We start from the raw sequence: 26,703 nt of genomic DNA, 5'->3' as shown, positions 1-26,703 counted from the left end.
GCTGATGCTCGGGGGAAGGAGGATATCACCCTGTCTCGGGTCCCGCGGCGAGCGTCTCCTCCTCCACCTCGGTCGCGTTGCTGGCCTCTCCCTGTGCAGCTCCCGGCACCGACGCGAGCACCCCCTCGTCCGCCTTCGCCGCCGTCACCTCTCCACAGCTCCGTCCTCTTCACTCTGACTAGTACCACTTCTTTCGAGCTCCACCGACGACTCTCTTGAACTCCGCACACTTGAACTCGAACTTCCAACTGAACTGAACTTGACTGACGAACGCAGCCGTTTTTATAAGCCCCGTGGCTTCGCTCTTTCACCCTTGACCCTCTGCCTCCGACCCTTCACCTCTCTTGCTGGCTCCCCATTGGCCCGAGGAAAAGTGGGCGTGAATGCTTTTTGATCCATGAATTTGCATATAGCGTCCTCACTCCAACGCCCTGGAGGCGGGGCCAAATCGCCCCTCGCTCACCGATTGGACGGAACAAAAGTGGGCGCGAGTCGTTTTTGATCCGTTTTCTGCGGAAAGTCCGTGATGTTTTTGAACACGCTGCTCGGTGCGCGCCCCGCACGAGTCCAGCATCGGCGCCCACGAGTGGCGCGAGATGGTGTGGATGAGATGGTGGCGAGTTGTGACGGTAAAGGTCGTGGCGGTTGTGGTGGAGCGGCGTTGTGGTTGGTGGTTGTTGTTGTGAAGCGGCGTTGTGGTTGTTATTGTGAAGCGGTGTTGTGGTTGGTGGTTGTTGTTGTGATGGCTGTTGAGACGTGGTTGGTGGTGGTAATAATGGCGGCTGGTCCAAAATAAAGATAGTAAAAGAAAAACGGCTATCCTGAAGAGTCGCAGCCCGCATAAATGACATTTATTCCCTCTAGACAACGGGTTTGGGCCTAACTACACATATACTTACAGAGATATCTCACCTAAGGGACCTGAATGGTGGTTTGTGAATTTCGTCAACCACAACACTATTCATAGGCTGCCACTCAACGATTTAAATGGCTGCATCTCCACTATTGAAAGTATACGCTTGCACTCAACAATTGGATTTTTTTTTACACTCAACGACTTTGAAACGCTACCACTCAGCTATTTTCATTGTTTACAATGAACGATTTAAATTGCTGTCACTCGCCTTTGTTTTTTGATGCTGGGGTTTGGAAATTTGAAGCGTTTCTTCTGAACGTGTTAAAACGCTCAAACTCGACTATTTTAAATAGACGCTGCCGATGGACAATTGGAATCATAGCCAAGCTAGACATCGAAGTGTGAACATCCTCGTCATGCCGAAGAAAAGTTTGAAGAATGCTGCAAATAAGTGTCCTGGCCGTGGCCGTGGACGCTGACGCAAGGACGATCCATTATACCGACGTCTTTCAGCCTATGAGTAACTTAAAAGTAACATCTGTCGATGTGTGGCAACGATCGCGTAACGTGCCAACAACACGTTAATCATAGGTTAGAAATAAGTTTCGGGTACGCTAAACATTACCTCGGCGTGTCTCAACTTATGATTAACTTACAAGTAGCATGTGTTGACGTCTGTCAACGATCACAGACCGTGCATACAACTTGTGGCCAGCGTAGCGGAACGTGAGTCATACGCCGGCATACGTCCTGAAATCTCAAGCATGAAAAAATTTGAGGACAACCAAAAAGTACAACGTTTAAAGCCAGCGTACAACGACGTATGGCAGTGTTTTTCAGCGTGCTCTCAATGTTATCAAAACTTACCCATAACGTATTCAACGTGTGCCAGCGTTTTAGAAAAAAAATTCAAAAATCGGCATACGTTGGCTAAAACGTCAAGGTGTGACCGGGCCTTTAGCATCAGTGTTCCAGACTCCATGTTTTTTTTTGTTTTTTTTTCTTCGGCATGACGGTGATGTTGACACTTCGATTTCTAGTGCGGTATAATATAATAATATTAATAGGCTGCCGCTCAGCGATTTAAATCATAACCGCACTAGAAATCGAAGTGTCAACATCACCGTCATACCGAAGAAAAAAAACCCCAAAAAAACCATTGAGTCTGGAACACTGACAGGTTCCTCCTGTGTGAACCCCATTTTTATATACCAATTCCCCTAAACACTGCCGATACGCCATTATACGGTAGCTGTAAGTTAATAACACGTTCAGCAAGTTCTGTGGTCGTCCAGAAGACGTCAAATACATCTACATACGTCAATATGCGTTGGAGATACGTTACACATAGGTTCAAAGCACGTTACTCATAGGTTAGAAATAAGTTTCGGGTACGCTAAACATTACTTCGACGTGTTTCGACTTATGAGTAACTTACAAGTAAGGGCCCTGTCACCACTACCAGATTTAGGGGTGGCCAGGTGGGGCCATGGCCCCGGGCCCCCCACATTTTCGATGACATTTTGAAAATCCGTTGAAAATGTGCTTCTAAAGTTTTGTTGTCGGTGAATGAAGATTGTAAACTCTTTGTAAGGATATCTTTTCAAAATTGTCTGTCATTGTGAGGGTCCTTTTCAAGCTTTGGCTTTTTCAAGCCGTTTCTTCCACGGTCCACAGAACGGATCCAACGTGGTCAAAAATTCCCGGGGCAAGCCTCGGGCATTGGGGCCCGCATTCGGATCTTTTTTTGGATCGATCATCGATGCTTCGGATGGTTGAGCGTGACAAACTAACTAGGGCACTGCCCGCCAGAGGTCCAGCCAGAGGAGAGGTGAAAAGGTGAAAGTCGATGTGGTAAAACTAGGCCAGGCCAGCACAGCACACGGTTGGCAGGGGTAGTATTGTACACACTGAAACTGCGGCTGGCAGGGAACGCTGTCAGTACCCTGCTTACTGGCGCGCACAGCACAGTAACACGGTGTGACTTTCTATGTTCCAGGTGTGTGAAACATACTTATTGTTCGTGATTCTGCTACGTCCCACGTGCACTCTGACGATATCTCGGTTACTCGGTACCTACCAGCTGCAGAAACCACGAGCGGCTTCGGTGACGACAGGCACAAATCCAGGTCTCCACGGAAATATAACAGTGGTACTCAAAAGCGGAAACGTTCCAAGGAAAAAGATGAAAGACACAAGGCCATCGTCGACAAGACCCAGAAAATCTGAGTTTTTCACTCCTGCACAAACAGGCGATTTGTCCATGACAGAGGCTGGAACACCAACAGAGACAGAACAAGCGGATTTGGCAACGCAACTCCCGGCGTCAAGATCTGCCCAACATCTCGGAAGGTTCCACCGATGAAGAACATGCATCAGATGAAGAAGTGCGAGATATGCTGACTGATCGTAGACCTGGCTTTGCCAATTGCATTGGATGTTGGCCTCCTGAGCAACCGTCGTCAGGGATGATCGACTCCTGGGCATCACGAGATTTGGAGCCCCTGCAGAATTCGACTGGTCCCTTTGATTCATCCATAAAGTTTGTTGAAGGTAGGAAACGTTGCTGCTCCAAGAATCTTTTTTACCATAGACTACAAAACGGAGTGTCCGTGAAAAGGTCCTGGCTTTACTTCTCCACATCAACCGGAAAACTGTACTGCATCGCTTGCAAGCTCTTTGGAGGCGCGACTGCCCTGGGCGGGGAAGGATTCGATGACTGGAAGCATGCCAGTCGTTCTATTGAGGTGCATGAGCGTTCGCATGTACATTGTGCAAATATCATCCACTTGTCAGACAGAGCAACATCCGCAGGTCGTGTGGACACTGAACTCGTCAAACAGGTGAGTGAGATTGTGTCCTATTGGTGGGAGATGCTGAAACGAAGTGTGAGCGTGATATCGTTTCTCGATGAGCGTGGTCTCGCATTCCGTGGATCGGATGAAATTGTTGGGTCACGGACAAATGGTAACTACCTTGGTTTAATGGAATTACTTGCAGAATACGATCCATTTTTGGCGCAGCACATTCAGAAATATGCCAACTAATGTAGTGGCCACACCAACTACTTATCATCTACGACACGTGAAGAGTTAGACTCTCTCATCGGAAAATATGTTCTGGATAACATCGTCGCTCGTGTGAAAGAGGCAAAATACTTCTCGTGTCAGTCGATTCTACTCCTGACATAAGCCACATCGAGCAGCTCACAGTTATTCTACGATACATCGAGAACGAGGCTTCAGTGGAGCGTTTCATGACCTTTCTGAGCAACACAGGACACACTGGACTCCAGCAAGCAAAGGCATTACTGGATTTTTTGAAAGCCACTGGATTGGACATCGCTAACTGCCGAGGACAATCTTACGACAACGCATCTAATATGAGTGGCCGATACAAAGGGATGCAGGGAATGATCAAACAGGGGAACACTCTCGCAATATTTGCGCCATGCGTGACGCACTCACTGAACTTAGTCGATCAGTCAGCCGTGGGATGCTGTCGACCTGGGGTAGCATTCTTTGAATTCGTGGAACAAGTGTATGTATTTTTTTTACAGCTTCCACATCGCGCTACGCAAGATTATTTGACGCCCTGAAAGTCAAAGGTCTGCAAGTACCAAAGCGCCTCAGCGACACTCGCTGATCAGCTCGTTCTGATGCAACCTGAGCTCTTCTCGATGGTTACAGCGAAATCACGGATGTCCTCGATGAAATCGCAAACGATGAACAACTGAATAGTGAAACGAGAAACACCGCCGAGACACTTCACCAAACGATGTGCACGCTCGAGATAGGGTTCTATGCTGGTTTCTGGTCTCCTGTCCTTGGTGGATTTGATCGTACAAGTAAAACCCTTCAGTCACAAGCTACCGATCTCAACACAGCCGTGCAGCTCCTCAAGTCACTGGCGAGCTTCGTGCAGTCATTACGCGGTCAGTTTGATACATTAGTTGTTGATGGAGTGGAGCGCTCAGGTACGGAGGAATTCACTCGCAGATCGCGTAGACGAAAGCGTAATGTCCGCCTCGCTCCCTTGGACTACGGACACACTCCACAAGTAGAACTAGACTACAAGGAGTCCTTTCGCATCAGTGGATACGTTGCAGTGATCGACGTACTGCTGTCGCAGTTGGAAAAGTGTACGAACGCTTACAGCGAGATGAGTGGCAGATTTGGATTCCTGCGTGCTCTTGTTCAACTCGAAGTGAAGCAGATTCGAGAGTCATGCTCGAAGCTCATCGAGCTGTATCGGGAAGATCTATCACCTGACCTCACAGAAGAAATGATTCAGTTCCAAGCCATGATGAAGGAGTCAGAGCCAGACTCAGGCCGTACTGAACTCGAGATGTATAGTTTTCTCATCGAACGAAAACTCACCGATACTTTCCCAAACGTGGAAGTGCTGCTTCGGATTTACCTCTCACTGATGGTGTCGAACTGCTCTGGGGAGCGCTCGTTTTCGAAACTCAAGCTTATCAAGAACCATTTTCGCTCCACGATGGGGCAGCAGAGACTGGTCAATCTGACCATCATTTCAACTGAATCTGATGTGCTCAATTCCATGCAGGTTGACAGTATCATGTCCGAGTTCGCTGCTGCGAAGTCGCGCAGGAAGTTTGTCCATTGATTAAGGCACCGTGTGTATGTTCATTGATGTGGATGACACTGCCGTATATTTGCGGTCGCTGGAAGTCGGCTATTAATCACCATTTCGGATTTCTCTTGCCCAGAGGGTTTTTAGAAGTTAGAAGATTTTTCGTCGAAGTTCGTAGTATGATTAATGAGAGTGCGTCGTTTGTTATTTTCTTTTATTAGTCCATCTCTATCTCTTACTCTTGCAGCAACAGCATTTTTGTGATTTGATTTTAGAATGAGCTCAGAGATAAGTCATCAGCTCATAGATAAGTCACCAGCCATATCAATAACAATCGGTCCATCTTGTCATATTGTCAGATTTCATTGTAATTTGTGAACATGTATGCCAAATCATTCCTGATCAGGATCTGCCAAATCTATAGATATAAGTTCAGTTGTTGATGAAAAAGCAGTTATAATTTAAGTTGCTGATTAATCTCCAAATTTGGGGGCCCCCCACAATCATTGTGCCCACGGCCCCCCACATGGTAAATCGGGCCCTGCCTGTCACACCTTGACGTTTTAGCCAACGTATGGCAAGGTATCAAAATGTATGTAAAACGCTGGCGTACACTGAACTATTGATGTTTTTTTTCCAGTTTTGGACGTATTCATAACGAGTTGGACGTATGCATAACGTATTAGTAACGAACACAGAACGTTTCGATAACATATAGATAACTTATATCAACGAATGCCAAGCGTGTTGTTGCCGTTCACAACCTATGCCCAACGATAGTCTAACTTATGCAGAGCGCGGCAGTGTATCGCCGACGATCACGTGGCAGAGGCTATTAATAGGCTGCGGCTCGACGATTCAAATCATAACCGCACAAGACATCGAAGTGTCAAGCTGCTGTCACACCTTGACGTTTTAGACAGCGTATGCTGACGTATGAAAAATTTGCCGAATACGCTGGCACACGTCGAATACGTTATTGGTAAGTTTTGTATACATTAATAGCACGCTGAAGCACGCTGGCATACGTCGTAGTACGGCAAGTACGCCGACAAATTTTCAGCATGTTGAAAATTTTTCGATGTACTCGGCGTATGACACACGTTCCGCATACACTGGCATAAGTTGTAGGCACGTTACGCGATCGTTGACACACATCGACACACGTTACATGTACGTTACTCATCAGTCGAAACACGTCGAGGTAATGGTTAGCGTCAGTGTTCCAGACTCCCTGTTTTTGTTTTTTTTTTTCTTCGGTATGACGGTAATGTTGACACTTCGATTTCGAGTGCGGTTATGATTTAAATCGTTGAGCGGCAGCCTATTAATTATATTATATTATAACCGCACTAGAAATCGAAGTGTCAACATCACTGTCATACCAAAGAAAAGAAAAAAAAAACCCCAAAAAACACCAGGGAGTCTGGAACACTGATGCTAACCATTACCTCGACGTGTTTCGACTTATGAGTAACTTACAAGTAACGTGTGTTGACGTGTGTCAACGATCGCGTAACGTGCCTACAACACGTTACTCATAGGTTAGAAATAAGTTTCGAGTCTGCTAAACATTACCTCGACGTGTTTCGACTCATGAGTAACGTGTGTCGACGTGTGTCAACGATCGCGTAATGTGCCTACAACTTATGGCCAGCGTTATGCGGAACGTGTGAGTCATACGCTGGCAAACGTCGAAAAATTTCAAGCATGGAAAATTTGTCTAACAGCTCGGTGTACTATGACGTATGCCAGTGTACTACGACATATGCCAGCGTGCTCTTCACATATACAAAACTTACCCATACGTATTCGACGTGTGCCAGCGTTTTAGACAAATTTTTCATACGTCGGCATACGCTGGCTAAATTGTCAAGGTGTGACAGGGCCTTAACGTGTGTCGACGTGTGTCAACGATTGCGTAACGTGCCTACAACTTATGGCCAGCGTATGTGGAACGTGTGCATCATACGCTGGCATACGTTGTAAAATTTTCAACATGCCGAAAATTTGTCAACGTACTCGGCGTACTATGACGTATGCGAGCGTGCTTCAGCGTGCTCTTAACGTATACAAAAACTTACCCATAACGTATTCGACGTGTGCCAGCGTATTCGGCAAATTTTTCATACGTCAGCATACACTGGCTAAAACGACAAGGTGTGACAGCGGCTTGACACTTCGATGTCTAGTGCGGTTATAATTTGAATCGTCGAGTGGCAGCCTTTTAATAGGCTACGCCACGTGATCGTCGGCGATACACTGCCGTGCGCTATGCATAAGTTAGACTATCGTTGGGCATAGGTTGTGAACGCCGACAACACGCTCAGCATTCGTCGATATAAGTTATCTATATGTTATCGAAACGTTCTGTGTACATTACTAATACATTATGCATACGGCCAACTCATTATGAATACGTCCAAAACTGGAAAAAAACATCAATAGTTCAGCGTACGCCAGCGTTTTACATACATTTTGATACCTTGCCATACGCTGGCTAAAACTTCAAGGTGTGACAGGGCCTTACTAGGAGTTTCCCATCCTATCAATTTATGTTCCTTGGTCTCGGAGTAGTTCCCGGCCAGAGTGGAGAAATCACCCAAATAATAACACCAAGGAAGGAGACAACGGTGGGGGGGGGGGGGGAGGAAAAAAAATTCAAAAGTAATTTGAGTAGGAGACATCTCGATGCAATTTAAGTGGGGAAACTGTGAGCTTAAGTTGTTACGTGCCCCCACACGGGGGGTGGTGTGTTAACTAGGTGGGGTACAACACTAGTTTCTCCCAGTATGTGATTGTCCCCTGTGACCTTTTCATCTGTGTTTTTGCATTCACAAGGTCGGCTATAAAAAAAACAAAAGAACGACATTTTTATGCCAACAACAATAACAACAGAGCCGAATGTTTCTGAGCAGGCAAAAACCCCATCTTCCCGGCTTCGTATCGGCAGGCCATGCCCCGAGGCTCATGATTGGTCGGTGTGACGTCAGAAGGTGGAAGAGAGACAAGAGGGCAGTTGGAAGCAATGCATGAGGCTCTGGCCTTTCCTCGACATGGTCAAGAAGGCAGCATGATTATCATTGTTTGTTCTGGTGTGAATTCGTTCACAAACTGAAATAAGATGTTTGCTATTGACTGTTCGGCTGGGTCATGAAGTTTGTATGTTTTTGAGAAGAAGGTGCTTGAGAGACAAGAGGAAGGAGGATAGTGCAGAGACGGTGGTCAGAACAGATAGGACCTCGCTGACTTCTCCTCGACACAGACAAGAAGGCAGCACGATTCTCATTGTGCACGCTGATGTGAATTTGTTCACGCACTGAAATAAGACACCAGCCATTGACTGTTCAGCTGGGTTATGATGTTTGTACGTTTCTAAGGAGAAGAGAAGGAGAAGAAAAGCGCATCTCTTGGCCTTATCTCAGAGCCTCAGAAATCGTCCTGTTGTATGTTCAAGGAGAAAGGTGGTTCCCCTTTGCTGTGAGAGGAGTGGTGTGGCAATCTCTATCGTGAGAAGAAACTGCACGGCGGGTTGTGGGCCCTAACGAAAGAAGACCGTCTGCATGAATTACTTCACATAGATGACCGCAGAGAACGACTTGGCACCATTTTGGGTGCGTCTTCCCATGCGGTGGCTAAGCAGTTTCGATGATCGCCAGGCTCCTAAAAGGTAATCTTTGGACACACAGCTAAGTGCCAGAATAAAGGGAGGGTTTTCTTTTATTCTTATCTTTCTCCTTGTCTGTTATCGAGTGGAGACGTCTCAAATTAGGTTTTAGTTTACCTCACGCGTTGATTTATTTTCATTATTACTTGTTGATATATGTTCATTAAACCTTCATTTGTTAAACTTACAGTATTTGCCTATTCATTGTGAGTTAGAGGATAAACCCATGTGCCTTCATACTTATAAATGCCTTTGCCACCCTCCATCCCACGCATGTCATAATCTCCAAGGATCTCAGCTGTACGCCTCCGAGTTAAAAACCATTTGGCTATTCACTTAGGCTGGTGTTAACCCCCTGAACATGACTACATGTATATATATATATATATATATATATATATATATATATATATATATATATATATATATATATATATATATATATATATATATATATATATATATATATATATATATTTGAAGGGAACATCGCCAGGTCATGAGTGGCCTCTCTTGGACCTGCTTCCCAACCTTTGATCCTGAAGCTGATGAGCCACGGATAACTCCGCGACTTGACAGGTTGCTAAACAACCACGGATGCCATCAGAGATGACTAAATCTGGCAGTCATAAAAGTATATTGTTACTATCACGCAAACTATCACGTTACCTTCCCGGTTATTTAATTATCCCAGATGGGGAACCATGCTCTTGACACCTCACCTTTGTCTATTAATTCCGTACGGCCAAGTGAAACTTTAGGTGGGACATCAGCTAGATTAGTGCAGTGAATCAGTGGGATCAAACTCCTGTCTACTTATGAAATACTGTGTCTAACCAATGGTGGAAAATAGACACTGAGCAGGTTTGGAAACGACAAAACATGTATTATTATACGCGTATTGACAAAACATGTATTTACAAGCAAACAGTGTCACACAAGAAAACAGTCAGCCCTTATACAATCATTCTAATCTTATTACTAAACAAGACATATGTGCCTCATACAGTGCAGGGAATTAGAAGAGAAATGGGGGAAGGGGATAGACAGAGGGGGAGAGAAGTTGGTGGGGTTTAGAATCGACCCCGGTCTCATCTGTATGTGAACCGGACTGCCTGAACAGGGTGTAAGGTGCAGTGAGTAGCTTGGCATTACTCAGCATTCCACTTGGAGTGCTTGGTCGGCACCCTCCATACCACATGGCATATCTCAATGCTCGCTTGGCGTTCCTTAAAGCTTGCTTTGGTGCCTTTGCGTTTCACTTGGAACGCTTGCTTTGCACCCTATTACGCTGCTTGGTGCTCTTCAATGCTTGCTTGGCATCTTGCAGCACTCGCTTGGCACTCAATGCTCGGTCAACCTGACAAAGTCTTTTTGCATTCACCCGACGCTTCCAGCACCCTCCAGGAAAAAGGCACCACGACACAGACTGCACAAACAGCCAAACCCCACACAAATTGATGAACCATCCACAGACTGCACGAATGGTTGAACGGCATGTCTGCTCTCCGTATCCAGCCAACCTGATTATCTGTGACATGCTGCAGTCCAGCCGCTCGGTGGCGGGACCTATTCACCACCTTGATGCCGGAATGGCGGTTATCGCAGTGCTGGTGAAGTGAAGCATTTTGAGAATGTGCGTTTGAGAATGGGTGCTTGAGAAAGTGCTGTGAGCATGTGTGTATGGGAATGTGCTATTAAAGGGTGTCTGGGTACAGAGATGTGGCTGATGGAAAGGGAGGTTCAAGTACTGGATGGTGAATTAGGAAAGGAATGAGGTTGGAGGTCAGAATGGTTAGTTTAGGAAGGGAGTGAGGTTGGAGTATGGAAGGTTGGTGTAGGAAGACAACAATGGGGAAGGTTCTATCTACAATCACAATGTATTTCCCTTTCCACTGATACAAGGGGATGAGTAATCAAACGAAATAAAATTGCAATGAAAATATCTAAACTCCAGGGTTATTTTATGTGTTGAACGTGTCTCTCTGGGGCCTTTCCAAAACCGCAACTATAATTATATATATATATATATATATATATATATATATATATATATATATATATATATATATATATATATATATCACACATAAATATCACACATAAATACTGTACATATATGACAAAAAAATGGAAACACCAATGTAAAGTCACTTAATAGGGGCTTGGTCCACCACGTGTGGCCAGTACGACCTGTATGCGCCATGGCATCGAGTCCACCAGCGTCTGGAATTCTGCAGAAGGGAAGCGGCACCATTCTTCCACGACGAAGTCATCAACTCACACCTGTTTGATGGAGGTGGAACACTGTCTCAGGAGTCATTCCAGAATATCCCATAAATGCTCGATTGGGTTCAGATCTGGTGACTGAGAAGGCCATGACGTATGGACAACATCAGTGTCATGCTCATCAAACCATAAGGCGATCACACGTGCTCTGTGGATGGGGACATTAGGGGGTTTCCTCTTGCAGCCATGCTAGTCATAACTATAGGCAACCAGGTCTGTGCAGCATTTATGTAGTGATAACCCAAAGCATGCTGGGATGTTATTTGCTTCATCAATACATGGGCCACACCTGTGTGGAAGCCATTGCTTGGTGTCCCTCATTTACCAAGGTGTTTCAATTTTTTTGTCCACTACCTGTACATCAGGACTGTCCTTTCAATTCTTTTAAAATTACCATGACGTCCACTCATGTATTTGTCATATACTTTGATATTTGTAGAAGATTCTCTGACCCTAAGATCAGTGTTAAATAACAAACAAAGAAAATTGGTATTTACGCTCAGGGTTAGCATTGGTTTAGACCAAATTTGACTCGTACGTTCAAAGATAAAAAGCAGAGGACTGCTTGTGGATTAATCACTTGAGATAATTGACCTTCATCGTGTCAGTAACATATACCTATAATCAAACGTTTTGCAATTTAATGGAGATGCAAAAATCTGGATGGAAATACGTAAGGTAATGAAGAGGGTGGAACAGGAAATAATTATGAAATTTCTGCTCAACAAAACATCAAGCCTGTTGAAATGTACAAATGATTGGTTGCTGCACGTAGCGATTATTGCCTGTCAAGGACATCTGTATTAAGGAGGACCTTGAGGGCAAGAATCTTTTGACGAATGAGGCTATTACGAGGGACGCCTTGGACTGGCTATGTACACAACCAAAATAATTATACACTGAAGGCATTAACAAAAAAAAAAAAAATCTTACACTCTCATAGGACATATTCATGTCCAAAGTTGGACAATACCTTGAAAAATATTTCAAATATCATTTTCCTTACTACAGACAAGCCAAGTTATGAATATAAATAAAAGCCCAAGTCAAATTTGAAGCATGCTCACGTATGATGACGGATTAGTGCTCTACTATCAAAGCTCTAATAAAAGGCGTGTATGGTTGTCGGTTCTGCAAAATCATTTTGTATTCAGCTCGATAAATCTGTTACTGAGACTTATCAAGTGACCACTGAAGCCAAGAAGATGGATGTCTTTAGCTTGAGGCAACATCTTTGTAAATTAATAGAGGGCCATGAATCTGTCAAGATTGAATTTTCTTCCAGCCAACCATTTGCAGCCAAAAACTAATAATAAAGATGAAAAACCACAACAAAAATATCATGGTGGTTCAGGAATTTCACTGTGGGATAGTTCAGGCTGGTGTGAGGATTGGGAAAAACCCCAAAACATTATTGAAGATTTGGAGTAATAGAAAGCTTGTGCTTAAAAAAAATTGAAAAAACACTTCTTGAGTTTCCCTGACAATCATAGAGGAGTTGTTACTCTGCCGCCCAACTTTCCGTGACCCAAGAGGTCAAGACAATTGCCCTGGTCATATCTCGGGAATTCCACATGGTCTGGCATCTTGCTTTGCTTTCCAAGCTCACTGCCTGTGGCATACAATGCTGCCTTCATTGACTTCTTCCAGTCATGGTGAATGTGTTGCTATCAGCAGAACCCAATCCGCTCTTCTCCCAGTGGGAGGCTAGAATGGCCCAAGCCAGTGTCTTCCTCCTCATTTAGATAAACAACCTCTCTGATGCTCTGGAATGACCCTCTTTTCCTTTTTGAATAAGATTCCACATGGTGTTGTACAGTACCCAATCCCAATGCTTGGCAGGCAGCAGCTGCATCACTCTCTGCTGGCCTAGAATTTGTTAAATTGTGGTCTGAAAGATGGAACATGTCCTTCAATCCTAGGAAAACTCACTGTCTTATCCTGGTGCTGCAGAAGGATAATCAAACAAACCCACATATCTATTTCCATGGTCAGCTACAGGATCTAGATGAGGTTCAGTCTCTAAACTTCGAGGCTTCACTATCAACAATTACCTCTTCTGGGCTGACCACATAGCAAAACTGGCTTCCAAAACCAGCTGCAGACTGGACATCCCCCATCCTTCCAAGTATTTACTTGTACAAGGCCTTTGGTTGCAACTCAATTGAGTACTGTTCTCCCCGAAGGGCTGGTTCCTCAGCATCACATCTGTCACACTTCTGGATTAGTGGGAACGTGAAACTCAACATGATTGGAATTTCCCGTGATGAGGTCAAAGCTCAAGGTCTGTTCCTCTCACATCACAAGCTACCTGCTTTTCTTCTCAGGCTTTTGAACCCCCCCCCCCCCCCCCACTAAGCTCCTCCAGAAGGCACACGTTCTTCCAGTAACCTCCTCCTTATTAAAGTTCAAAAATTCAGACCGACTGCAAACCTCATGCCTAAACTTTGGTTTCGAGCTTCTCCAATTTATTGAACTGCCTTCCAAAGGCTGTAATATCCCACTCTTCTCCCCGAGGTTTCAAGCAGGTGGTGCAACCCCATCGCATGTTGCCACCCTCAACCTTTCAAAACCCAACCCTTTACTAGCAGTGTTTCTTCCCTTCCTCTCGCTCTCCCCTTTGTTCATCCCTTGTTTATTGTATCCAACTGTTATCTCACTGCCCTATTATCAATTCATACCCTCTGTCATCTTGCTCTTCCGTGAGCTTCGAACATTCAAATGCATGTTTTACTCTTCGTTGGTTATACACAATCTGTTGCAGCGTTCTTGAAGAGGCCCAATGTATTGTCAGACGGTGAACATCATAAGGTTGCCAATTGCCTTTAGATTGCTTTAATAAGGACATCATGATAAAAAAAAAAAACAACACAAAATGTTCAGCAAAAGACGCGCGCGCACGTGTGTGTGTGTGTGTGTGTGTGTGTGTGTGTGTGTGTGTGTGTGTGTGTGTGTGTGTGTGTGTGTGTGTGTGTGTGTGTGTGTGTGTGTGTGTGTGTGTGTGTGTGTGTGTGTGTCACTTTCAGGAGACACTGCTGGCTCATGGCTTGGTGCAGACACTGTGTGAAGTACTTCTGGAGAACCAGCTGACAGCTTTCAGCACGGGCCTCGCTGCCAACATGCTGGAGCACCTCACGGAGCCATCTAGCTTGCGGGTTTGTAGATACAGAGACATGGGGCAGAGATGTGCACACAGACAGACACAAAGATGTGGAAATACACAATGTGGAATCCATGTAACCAGACAACAATGGGTCCTCATGAAGGCAAGCAGGAAATTTATCATTTCACAAGAGATTAACACTGCTGAAATGTTTCCATTTCTGCTTAGTCCATCTCATCTATGCTGGGAATGTCTTCTTTGTAACCAAGAACTTATGCACCTGTTGGTTGTGGCAGTTGATTCTGCGAGCACAAGGACCCGAGGCCTTGTTGCAGGCTGTAGACAAGTTGCAGACATTTTCCGATTGTGAATCATCCATGGCATTAGTCCTGTGTGCTCTGGCATCCCTACTGAAGTTTGGTAAGTCTCACTGATGGACAAAATGTACTTCAAAATGCAATATGTCACGCATCTAACCTTCTGCACAAATTGCCTTAACCACATCCTATATATTCTCTGTCGCAGAGCATCCGTCAACAACCTCCTCTTTAACACAACCCACACTTTATACCTCAAGCTATGTGTTTGGTTTGTGACCGAGTACACCATTAAATAGAACACAAGTAGAATTGCTGTTTCTTCCTGCACAGATGTGTGTGAGATGAGTCACTCACAGCCACATGTGCCCTTCGCACCCAGTTCGACCAATGATGTGTTGCGGCATTGTCACATGCGTTGACCTGTTCTATATCCTTCCTGCTCAACATCTCCCTTTTCAGACTTCCAGATCTCCTACCCTCTACTTTGTTTACCTCCATACCTCCTACACATTCTCTTCCTCTTCCTGCTTGGAGAGGTAATGCTCGAACAACACGAAACCATGATTTTATTCAAGCAGCACATAAAGCCAAGCTATCTGGTGTGAGCACACATTGTAGCATTTGGCCTTGCAAACAGCTCATATTTCTACTTCCCCTCCTACCACATCCCATTCTCCTCCCTCCTGCTGTCTCTCCCCACCACCCACCCACCCACCCCCCATCCTGCTTGGCTACCTCCCCCAACACTGCCTAATCTCATTCTATTCCAACCTTCGCCATCTGGTTCTTCAACATCTGTGGTCTCCATTTAAACTACTATGAGCTCACCTGTCAGGTAATTTCATGATTATTTAATGAAGTGTGCCTTTGTCAAACCTTTCTCATAAGTGATGCACCAGAGTAGCTCATTTGTCTTCATGGATATGCTCTCACCCCTTTTATTTAGCTGTTCCACACATTGAAGGTGGTGTTGTTGTCTATGTTCGTAACAGCCTATCCAAAAATCCTTGTACATCCCTGCCCTTGCCAACACATTGGAGCTGAAATAATATAGTGCACGCACAGACAAGTGGTTTCTCCACATGCACAATAATCACTTGTCTGTGCGTGCACTGTATTATTTCCGAAGTTACAATGACATCATCTCTGAAGCTTTCTGCAGACATGAACTACCTCCTATATGCTCATGATTGCTCTATTCCTCCTCTGTGGACATTTTAACTGCCACATGCTAAACATAGCTGAGTTGAGGTCCACAAAGCTTGGTACAGGAGCCAAAAGGTTACCTGAGGCAGAAGGTCTCACTAAATCAGTCAGTTTTATAACCACAATCTTACCAAGAGATTGACTCGATGTGTTTGATCGAACAATGTCAACCTTTCTGGTGATCTATCTTGTGTTCATCTGCCCTTCTCAGCTCATAAGATTGTGTGCAGTGCCTTCAGAAAGTATTCACACCCCTCGACGTTTGTCACATTTTGTTGCATCACAGCCTGAAATTAAAATGGCTTCAATTAAATTTTGAAAAAATTGTCACCGATCAACACAAAATACCCCATAATGACAAAGTGAAAACATGTTTTTAGAAATTTTTCCAAGTTAATTGAATATGAAAAGCTGAAATGTCTTTGCATCAATAAGTATTCAACCCCTTTGCTATGACACTCCAAATTGAGTTCAGGTGCATCCACTTTCCTTTGATCATCCTTGAGATATCTCTCTAACTTGATTGGAATCCACCTGTGGCCAACTCAATTGATTGGATATGATTTAGAAACAATATATATATATATATATATATATATATATATATATACATACATATATACATACATTTGGCCCCACAGTTGACAGTGCATGCCAGAGCAGAAACTCTACCATGAACTCCAAGGAACTGTCCTTAGCACTCCGAGATAGAATTGTGAGGAGGCATAGATCTGGGGAAGAATATAAAACAATTTATCGAGTGTTGTAAGTTCCCAAGAGCACAGCGAGCTCCATCATTAGGAAATGGAAAGAATATGAAACTACCCAGACTCTTCCGAGAGCTGGCCATCCAACCAAACTGAACAACTGGGCAAGAAGGACCTTGGATAGGAAGGTGACCAAGAACTCAATGACCACTCTCATAGAACTACAGAGTTCTTTGGCTGAGATGGGAGAACCTGCCAGAAGGACAACAATCTCTGCAGCATTTCCCAAATCTAGGCTTGATGGGAGAGTGGTCAGACAGAAGTCACACCTGAGAAAAAAAGACACATGACAGCATGCCTGGAGTTTGCAAAAAGGCACGTGAAGGACTCTGCATGTGATTATGTGGTTTGATGACATGAAAATTGAAATCTTTGGCCTGAATGCAAAGTGATACATGTCTGGTGGAAACCGAGCACAGCTCATCACCCATCTAACACCATCCCAACCATGAAGCATGGTGGTGGCAGTATCATGCGATGGGGATGCTTTTCAGCAGCAAGGAATGGGAGACTTGCAAGGATAGAGAGAACAATGAATGGAGCCAAATACAGGCAAATCCTTGAGGAGAACCTGCTTCAGAGTGCAAAAAACCTGAGACTGTGGCTGTGGCAAAGATTTACGTTCTAGCAAGACAATGACCCCAAGCATACAGCCAAAGCAACACTTGCATGGCTTCAGAACAAGAATGTGAAAGTCCTTGAGTAGCCCAGCCAAAGCCCAGACTTGAATCTCATAGAAAATCTGTCTGAAAGACTTAAAGTTGCTGTTCACCGACGCTCCCCATCCAACTTGACAGAGCTTGAGCAAATCTGCAAGGAAGAATGGGAGAAAATCCCCAAATCGAGATGCGTAAAGTTGATACAAACATACCCAAGAACACTCGAAGCTGCAATCGCTGCTACAGTAAAGGCGCTTCTACAAAGTATTTACTCATTGGGCTTAATACGTATTGACGCAAAGCATTTCAACTTTTCATTTCTAATTAATTTGTAAAAAATTCTAGAAACATGTTTTCACTTTGTCATGATGGAGTATTTTGTGTGGATGAGTGACAGAAAATTGAAGTATAATCTATTTTAAATTCAGACTGTAACACAACAAAATGTGACAAAAGTTGAGGGGTGTGAATAGTTTCTGAAGGCATTTATATACATACAAAAATACATACATACATACATACAATTATCCATTTAATTGGCCATCATCTGTGAAATGTCACGATGTCAACTTGTTCAACAAGGCAGGAAGGACTTTGTGATCTTTCTCAAAGATTGGTCCTCCATTTCCTTTGCTCCAGATGTTGACAATAGCTGCAACTCATAACACAGGTACCCATTCTCCCTCATGCATACATTCACTTCCTGAATTGTTTCTAAGTTTGCTGTCAAACATCTTATGGTAAAGTAATAGCAAGAAATTAAAAATATATGGACCCTTTTGCACAAAGGACTAATGCTCAAAATGTCATCTCCATCTCACTTCCCATGGCGGTTTACATACCCTGATCAGCTTTTAGTAGATAAAATCCATTGCTCAACAGCTAGAAAGTATTTTACCTATCTGGAAAGTCAATCCTACTGGTGGTCGTTTCACATGGCCTAAAATTTGTGTTCATCCAATTTTAGCTCACCTGAAACATAGTTCAGGTGACGTGTTAGCATCACATGCTGTCCGTCAATGAGTCAGTCATTATTGTCAACACTCGGATCTTCTTCTTCAAAATTACACACAATTTCGATAAAACTTGAACACAACCTTCATCACCCGTGATTGACTAAAACCAATAGTCGTATTTTCACCAAACTTTGTATAACTTTTGAGGACCAAGGCTTCCTGATTCCTGGCAAATCCTATCAAAAAACTGCATATTAAGTAAGTCAATTCAAAGGTCAAAGGTCATTACAATTCTGGGATCGCTTCTTTTGACTTATCAAAAAATATTCACCCGATTTACCAGCAACTTGGTAGGAACAATCTCTGCATGGTGCTTTCACAAGTTTGTTCAAACCATCGGCTAATTGACATATTCCATGGGTCATCCACACCTACTGGTGGTTCCCTGGTTCTACCAGGTGAGAGCAGAGGCATTGCCCCTATTTTGTTTTTTAAATAAAAGCAAGAACCTAACACTATGCTCAACTGATAGACTTGTGGTTCTTTCTCCATTTTCAAAATCCTTACGACAACTGTTAAAAACTGTCTCAGGAATGTACTCTTCCTCAGTCTCTTCGCTCATCTGGAATGGCATGGACACAGGTCATGATGAGGCAGAATTCCTGGAAAGTCCCATATCTCCATCTGCTCACGAGTTACTCCCTAGATAAATTGAGCTTCTCTTGTGAAAAAGTGGAGAGCGGTCTGAACAGTTTTGATAAATCATCAGCGACTGGTGTGAATGGCATCAATGCAATTGTCCTCAAATATATGTGCATGATCTGAACCTCGTGAGAAATCATAGCAGTCTCACTGGACATTTTCCTGAGCACTATCTTGAACCCAGTCCTAGTCACTCAACTTCCTGTCAACGGCATCCTCAATCATTTCCTTTACTGGCCTGGTAGATTTTGTTCATGCTCATAAGCAACGCATTAGATAGAATACTATCTCCTGCACAATCTTTGGAAGCTGCTATCCCTCAAGGCGGTCATGGGATCTATCTTGTTCCTCATTTACAAAAATGACCTCTCAGCATCTGTGGAAAACCCTATATGTATCAATGTGAAGTCGACTCCATTCTGTGCCAGTATTCTCCTCACACCAATCGCAAACAGACTGCAGCCACATTCTTGTCCACAGATCCAGAGAAAATATGAAGCTGGTCAACAACTTGGAATATGCCATTCAATGACTAACATTTGAGCTTCTTGAACAAACAATCTGCTATGATCCTTTCTGAGCCAACCACATTTCGAAGCTGGCTTCCAGGTCAGAGCAATGCATGTCCCTCCTCCATGGGCTAGTGCCACTATATTTTATTTACGTTGTCCTTATAAATGGTAGAATCCAAAGCCCTGTGAGTGATTCTCACCAAGAGGAGCTGCTCCTCTCCAATCACAAAAAGGTTATTGGACTAATAGTTTTCTCTCACAATCCCACCACAAAAACGTTGTTCTCACAATGATTTCTCCCTCACAATCCCCAGCAAGTCATACGTACCCAGCCAGCAACTTGTATCTTGTTGCCCTCCCAAAATGTAAGCCAACTGCCCTTGTTTTTCTTTTATAAGATCGAGGCTCATACAAAGGCAAGACATCAGAGGGCATGGACTTACAGTGAAGCAGTGGGGCAACAGTTTGACAGAATATAAGCAAGGAAAATAACAAGAGGAGGGGGAGGTGGATGGGGAAAGGGGGGGGGGGACACTACAACATGCAAGAGGGTTTGGTTAGAAAGGGTTAATGGGGGTAATAAAATTTGCTCACCCCCACTGTTTATTTATTAATTTTTTTACCATCTCCACTGCCTGCACTCGCTACACCCTCACCACTGCCTACACTCACTACACCCTAACCACTGCCTGCACTCACTACACCCTCGCCACTGCCTGCACTCACTACACCCTCGCCACTGCCTGCACTCACTACACCCTCACCACTGCCTGCATTCACTACACCCTCGCCACTGCCTGCACTCACTACACCCTCGCCACTGCCTGCACTCGCTACACCCTCACCACTGCCTGCACTAGCTACATCCTCACCACTGCCTGCACTCACGACACCCTCGCCACTGCCTGCACTCACTACACCCTCGCCACTGCCTGCACTCATTAATCTCTTCTGCAGACTCATTCCACAAATGTAACCAACTTTTATCCAAATTCTTCAGACTCTGATACCTGCTATAAAGTAACTATCCATTCTTTCAACCTCATGATAACTATCCTCATTTGAGCCGTTTCCTCACATGTCCTACAACATTCATTACTCACACGTTCCACTATCGCTGATATGGCCCACAAAAAAAAAATAGTGGACAATTTAATCTAAAAAGAGGTTAATCGGGTGTGGGACATGTTTCTTGTCTGGTGAGGCATGATGCCCTGAGGTCTGATATAAAAGCTATAAAAAAGTCACAGACACAATACCTCAAAAAAGACACAGCTACATAAAACAGACAGAATGCCACATGGTTCATGAAACCTGCCTCAATTACTTACCGAGCTATGGTTCAGAGATGAAAAGGTTGACAGAAGGCCATACAGGCAGACAGAGAGGTCTGAAGCATAAAACCGGTAAAAGGCACATCTACGGTACATATGTCAGACCATACACCATGTAAAAATGGGAAACTAGTCTAAACCGTGTGGGCTAGTGTCGTTCTGCATCAGTGGACAGGCAGAACAATGGATAGAATCAACAAAACGTTGACGTATATGCTAACTGATGTGGAAAGCAAGGAGCTGATGTTTCTGTCATTAACCCTTTGTCTCTCTTTTTTGTCCAATGTTGTCTGTCGATTATGGTTGGCATACTTCAATCAATGTTCTCTTGATTCCATCTATTATTCATATACTATGCACGCTTCATCGACCTGGTTCAATTACTTACCGAGATATGGGCTGGAAGGGAAAAATTGATGGACAGAAACGACAATACTCCTGAGCCCAATCGGGCAGAAAAAAGAAAAACAAGGCAGATAAAGATGACTAGCACAAGGAAATACTGGGAAAATTGGAGTAAAGGTGGCCATTGGGCCCATTGTCTCGATACCATTTTTACACCAAAGTACTTGCACTTACAAGCAGCTTGGTGGTCGACTGGGTAACGCCTTCTTGCATTCCCTCACTGGTGTCGGTTCGATTCCATGGCTGCTCAACGCAACATTTCCATACCCAATGTGAATGTGGCATCCTCTCCATCATCAATTCTAGCTTTTGCAGGTAGGTGGTGCTAATTACAAAGATAACCCCAAGCAGAGAAATTGACCAGGGTAGGGTACTAGGACCTACACTTTGAGAGACAGGACAGACAGCACTACATTTTCCTTCGAAGGACAGTACGCTTCGAGATACGATCCCTCCTGCTGCCACTGCACCAAGAATGGTATTTTAAAGTAAGGTTTGACTCCATCGCAGATTGAAAATAAATAATAGCAAGCATGCTTCCAAATGACATTCTGCCACCCTTTGCTTTTGCTATAGCAAAACTGATGTATGACTATTACCTTGTTTATTTGCTTCTAATTTGCAGATGCTGTCCAAAGGTATGTTCCCCCCACCTTCGTGAGCCATTCTGTACAGCTACTGCTCTGCATCCGAGCTGCCTACTCATGCCCACATGTCCGTCTGCATGCCCGCAACGCTCTGCTGTACCTCACACAAGGTGGATGTAGATGTGGAATGAACCACGTTCAAACCTCATTTTGAAAAAAATATATATATTGATTGCAGATTAATAAGTTGGATCTGTTTAACAATAGCATATGGAATGAAAATTGTCATGCAAGGTCATATAGACTATTGAGTAAAGTGCAAAGTTTGTCGATATAGAGATGAACTTGAAGTACATTTTTAAAATAAGAGATTATTTTACATTCTCATCAGAGAAGATGGTTGCACAATTTTTTCTTAAAGCATTAAAACTCCAGAATGGTTCCAGCTTAGCGTTCAAACTCGAATTTCCGTTTATGACAAATGACGTCACAATCGCAAGCCCGATCTGAAGGGGGAGTGTTTCTCATTAAAACGAGAGAAAGAAAGAGACATTTATGTGGGATAGCTCAAGGATAGTTTTATTCATTTCGAAGTTGAATTCTCAAGTACCGAGGGGTTGCCAACAGTCTCCAAGGTCCTTTAAGACCATCGCAAAGATAGCCAGATTAACCCAGTCATGTAGAGGGCGAGCGGTATTCACCTACAAACCAATAAGGCGCGTAACTAAATCATACTATTAATATATAAAAAGGACTGGTCGAATTGACCCTTGTGGTTAAACAAATAATATCCAAGCAATGTTCAAGAGGTTTCAAAAGTCTGGAATCATATTACAATTTTATGGTAGCAATTGCTCAAATTGCGACCCAACTGGCACGCATGCATATATCGACTCTTGTACGGAGGTTTCTTTGAACATTTCTCAACATCCGACACATCGATTTTAGGACATCGTTTCTGATTTAATTATTTAGATCTTCAATAGTATTTGGTCTCGTGGTATAAACCATGATTCCTGGTTCCCCAAAGAGAGAAGTGAAGTGGCGTTAAATCGGGGACCACACGGAAGCCATTCTATAGGTCCACGACGTCTGATCCACCTCAAAAGGCATCGTCTCAAATAAAGTAAAATAACATAAAATAAAAAAAAGATTACCTATGATTCCAGACTTTTGAAACACCCTGTATTCCAACTACATTGTACTTCAATTCACAGGATCATTCATATAATCATTAAATCACAGCAGATCACACACAGGAATAGTCCGTCTTGTATGCTGAACCCCGATAGTCGTTTTAACATCCGTGTGTGCATTTGTGTCATGTGAACAAACAGTAAGCAATGGTTCATTTCCGTTACTCCAGGTGCTCGTTAGTTGCAAGAGAACATGGAAAGACAAACACAAAACAGTGCGAGCGGAGTCTGCACCCCAAACTCCCATTAAAGTAACTACAGGGAATCGCTTCCATTAGAGCTGCCTCTGTGTGCAAAGGCGCATCCAGTAAATTGTCGTCAAATGAGCGTCGCTTCATGCCAGAAGCAGAAACGTCGTTCCTTGTGCGCAGATTACTTGGAATGTGCGGAGAAATACCACGATGGACAATCCAATCATCATGACCTCACTCTGAGTAACAACGTCCTCTGCGGAGAATTCGAACCGAGGCGAAGTCGTTCACGGGGTAGCGGTGGAGGAATTCAAAACACCTTTCGTCTCATGGTTTCCTGTTGCCTCCCTCTCTAGACAAAAGTGAATTATCCAGGTAAAAGGTGAAGAGCATCTGTGTGATGCTGGATTGTTGCCTTCGCAGCTACATCGTCACTTTGAGTGATTGATCGACAGACAGAATGGCCTGTGGGGAATGGCCAAGATGACACATTCCCAATTTTCTGAACCTTGTGGCCACCTCGAAGGTCTGGTCCAGAAAGGATCCACCACCACACCACAGACTGTCCAAAGCTTTTCCTGGCTAATTAATTCTCCACAGGGAGGGCAGGAATTCGAAATTTGATAAGGGTACTCAGCGATAAGTTACCCGTCACCTCGTCTTTGCTCAAGACACCGTGGGATCTTGCACGTCCAGCACCATCGATCAATGCTGTCAGACGGATCCTCAGCGATTAACATCATGCACATCTGCATTCGGGATAGTGTACTCCAATGCAACAGGCTGAACGGATGGCCTAGATGTATGCACACTCGCCTGGGTTTGAATCCCAACCCAGCTATAAACTGCTATCCTGGTGTTTTGCTGGCAGGCCGATTAATCAATTGTCGCCAAACAAGTGTTGCTTCATGCCAGAAGCAGAAACGTCGTTCCTTGTGCGGAGAAATACCACGATGGACTATCCGATCATCATGACCTCGCACTGAGTAACAACGTCCTCTGCGGAGAATTCGAACAGCCAAGCGAGCGTTGCTTCATGCCATCCCTTGGATGGACGTTAAATATCCCATGGTGTCCGGCGCACCAGAGCTATCGCCAGAGAAGAGTAGGCGAGCTATCGCCAGCACCCTGGCTAAATTGTAAATTCTTTCTTGAACTATTGCTGGGAAAGGAATGGGAAACCACCCAGCATCACCCTTGCTCAGGAAGCTGCTTCGCAGGCACCGATGCTCTGTGAAAGGTATGGTATGTCAGAGACAGAGACTCCATGCAACACCGAGATACGAAACACCGAGGTGATGGTTTAAATGTCGGTTCGGGAATCGAAACCAGACTGGACAGCTGAGCTATCATGTTAGATTTTCTACCATGAGGACAGAAACATTTGAAAGCTATGCTCAAAGCCTGCATTTCCGGTTTACCGTTAAGCATCTTACGATATGTGCAGCACAGCTTTAAACTGTTTCTCTTGCTCTTCGCAGAGTGTCGAGCGGAGTCTTTGGGCTCCTTCCTGCCCGGGGTGGTCGACATGTTGGAGGTTCTGCTCACGGAGCACAAGCTGCACAGCCAGGAACTTGCACTGTTAATCCTCACTTCGCTCACCCCTGGTGGGTCATTTTCACCAAAGCTCTGTTAGGATAATATTTCAATGCATCAAGACCACGCAGGAGCTCTTCCTCTGGAACCACAATGCCAGTCCCACCATATTAATTACACCGGCAATATCGCCATAGTCAGACCGTACCATCACACTTTTGGTGCTTTCACTACACACACAACATTTGCTGCAATGTCCTTGTTCATGATGCCTCTCAGCCCCTACCCCACCCCTGTTTTCCCCCCACATTGTGGGCTCACCAACACGCCTGATTGTAAAAATAAATTTCTCCTTGTTGGGAATATCCACATGTAAAAGTAATACACCACCGAGTAGTATGGCTGGCTACTCAGCAGCCAAAGCTATGACCTGCTGTTTCGACCACCGAGTCATCTTCATCGATGACTCTGCAAGTATCGTGTGCCAGGTGTTATAGGTACTCGCCCAAGAGAGGGCATCACGTGACGACAATATGCAGGTGATGAGACCTCACATCGTTTTGGTCATCACCTTATGTGCTAATGGGTGCATACGGTAGGGTGCGGTTGTGGTTGTGGATGTGGTTGTGGCTGTGGATGTGAATGTCGTTGTGGTTCTAGATATGGATGTGGATGTGGATGTGGCCGTGATTGTGGATGTGGATGTGGCTGTGGCTGTGGCTGTGGCTGTGGATGTGGCTGTGGATGTCGTTGTGGATGTGGATGTCGTTGTGGATGTGGATGTCGTTGTGGATGTGGATGTCGTTGTGGATGTGGATGTCGTTGTGGATGTGGATGTCGTTGTGGATGTGGATGTGCTTATCTAACCACACAATTTTAGATCTGAAATATTCCTTTTATGCCACGATGTGACGATTGCCGATGAACGACGTGCCCGTGCTGCGCACCCTTCAATACCGGCACGCACTCTTTAGCAATTACTGCTGGATAATTGGATACATGTAATTTGTACGAAATGAGGCTAGTAAATCATGAATTTACACATCATTTACAAGGGATGAGAAACCTGACTACTAGTCATTGGCACACACACACACACACACACACACACACACACACACACACACACACACACACACACACACACACACACACACACACACACACACACACACACACACACACACACACACACACACACACCCCTAACCCATACCCTCTCTTTCTATCCCACAATCAGACCCTTTTGTCCGACGTTCGATCAACCAAGGCAGCTTGTCCCACCCCGTGAGAGAGCTGGGTGCCGAGCTTGATAAAGTACGAGATCTTGTCGCTTCACTACTCACTCGATGCCAATCACCTTCACCGACACCCTCACCCGGAGCCGTGCTGGATCCCTCACCCGGAGTCGTGCTGGATCCCTCACCTGGAGCCGTGCTGGATCCCTCACCCGGAGCCGTGCTGGATCCCTCACCCGGAGCCGTGCTGGATCCCTCACCCGGAGCCGTGCTGGATCCCTCACCTGGAGCCGTGCTGGATCCCTCACCCGGAGCCGTGCTGGATCCCTCACCTGGAGCCGTGCTGGATCCCTCATGAAACCGCCAAAAAAACCCCACATCCCTCAGCAGGGATCAAGGCTTCACAGCTGGAACTGGAAGTGCTTTCACCGCCATTAGTTCTTCCGAAATCCAATACAAACATCACTAACTCCACCTCTTTAATGTATCAGCTGTGTGTTCCATTAACGATTAGCTTGTAGAGCGCTCGCCAAGCGGCTTAAGCACTCCGACGAAACGGCTGATCAGGAACGGCTGGCTTAGC

At 44.7% G+C, this 26,703-nt stretch overlaps 1 protein-coding gene across 2 annotated transcripts in view; it reads left to right on the top strand.

The window, feature by feature from the left end:
- The window catches only part of LOC147034243 (uncharacterized), a 74,084-nt gene extending 47,606 nt beyond the window's left edge, over positions 1–26,478 (top strand). For both annotated transcript variants that reach the window (XM_085879141.1, XM_085879133.1), the window contains 5 exons: positions 14,435–14,563; positions 14,808–14,931; positions 21,998–22,129; positions 24,828–24,953; positions 26,123–26,478. In XM_085879141.1, the coding sequence (XP_085735267.1) occupies positions 14,435–14,563; positions 14,808–14,931; positions 21,998–22,129; positions 24,828–24,953; positions 26,123–26,478 (867 nt within the window). The remainder of the gene's footprint in view (positions 1–14,434; positions 14,564–14,807; positions 14,932–21,997; positions 22,130–24,827; positions 24,954–26,122) is intronic.
- The last annotated feature ends 225 nt before the right edge of the window (positions 26,479–26,703 follow it).

This window comes from Eptatretus burgeri, chromosome 1 (assembly GCF_056783735.1).
Source record: "Eptatretus burgeri isolate ZD-2024b chromosome 1, Ebu_testis_v1, whole genome shotgun sequence".
Taxonomy (NCBI): Eukaryota; Metazoa; Chordata; class Myxini; order Myxiniformes; family Myxinidae; genus Eptatretus; species Eptatretus burgeri.
Note: the sequence above shows the minus strand (reverse complement) of the source record. Positions and strands in the feature narration are given on the sequence as shown.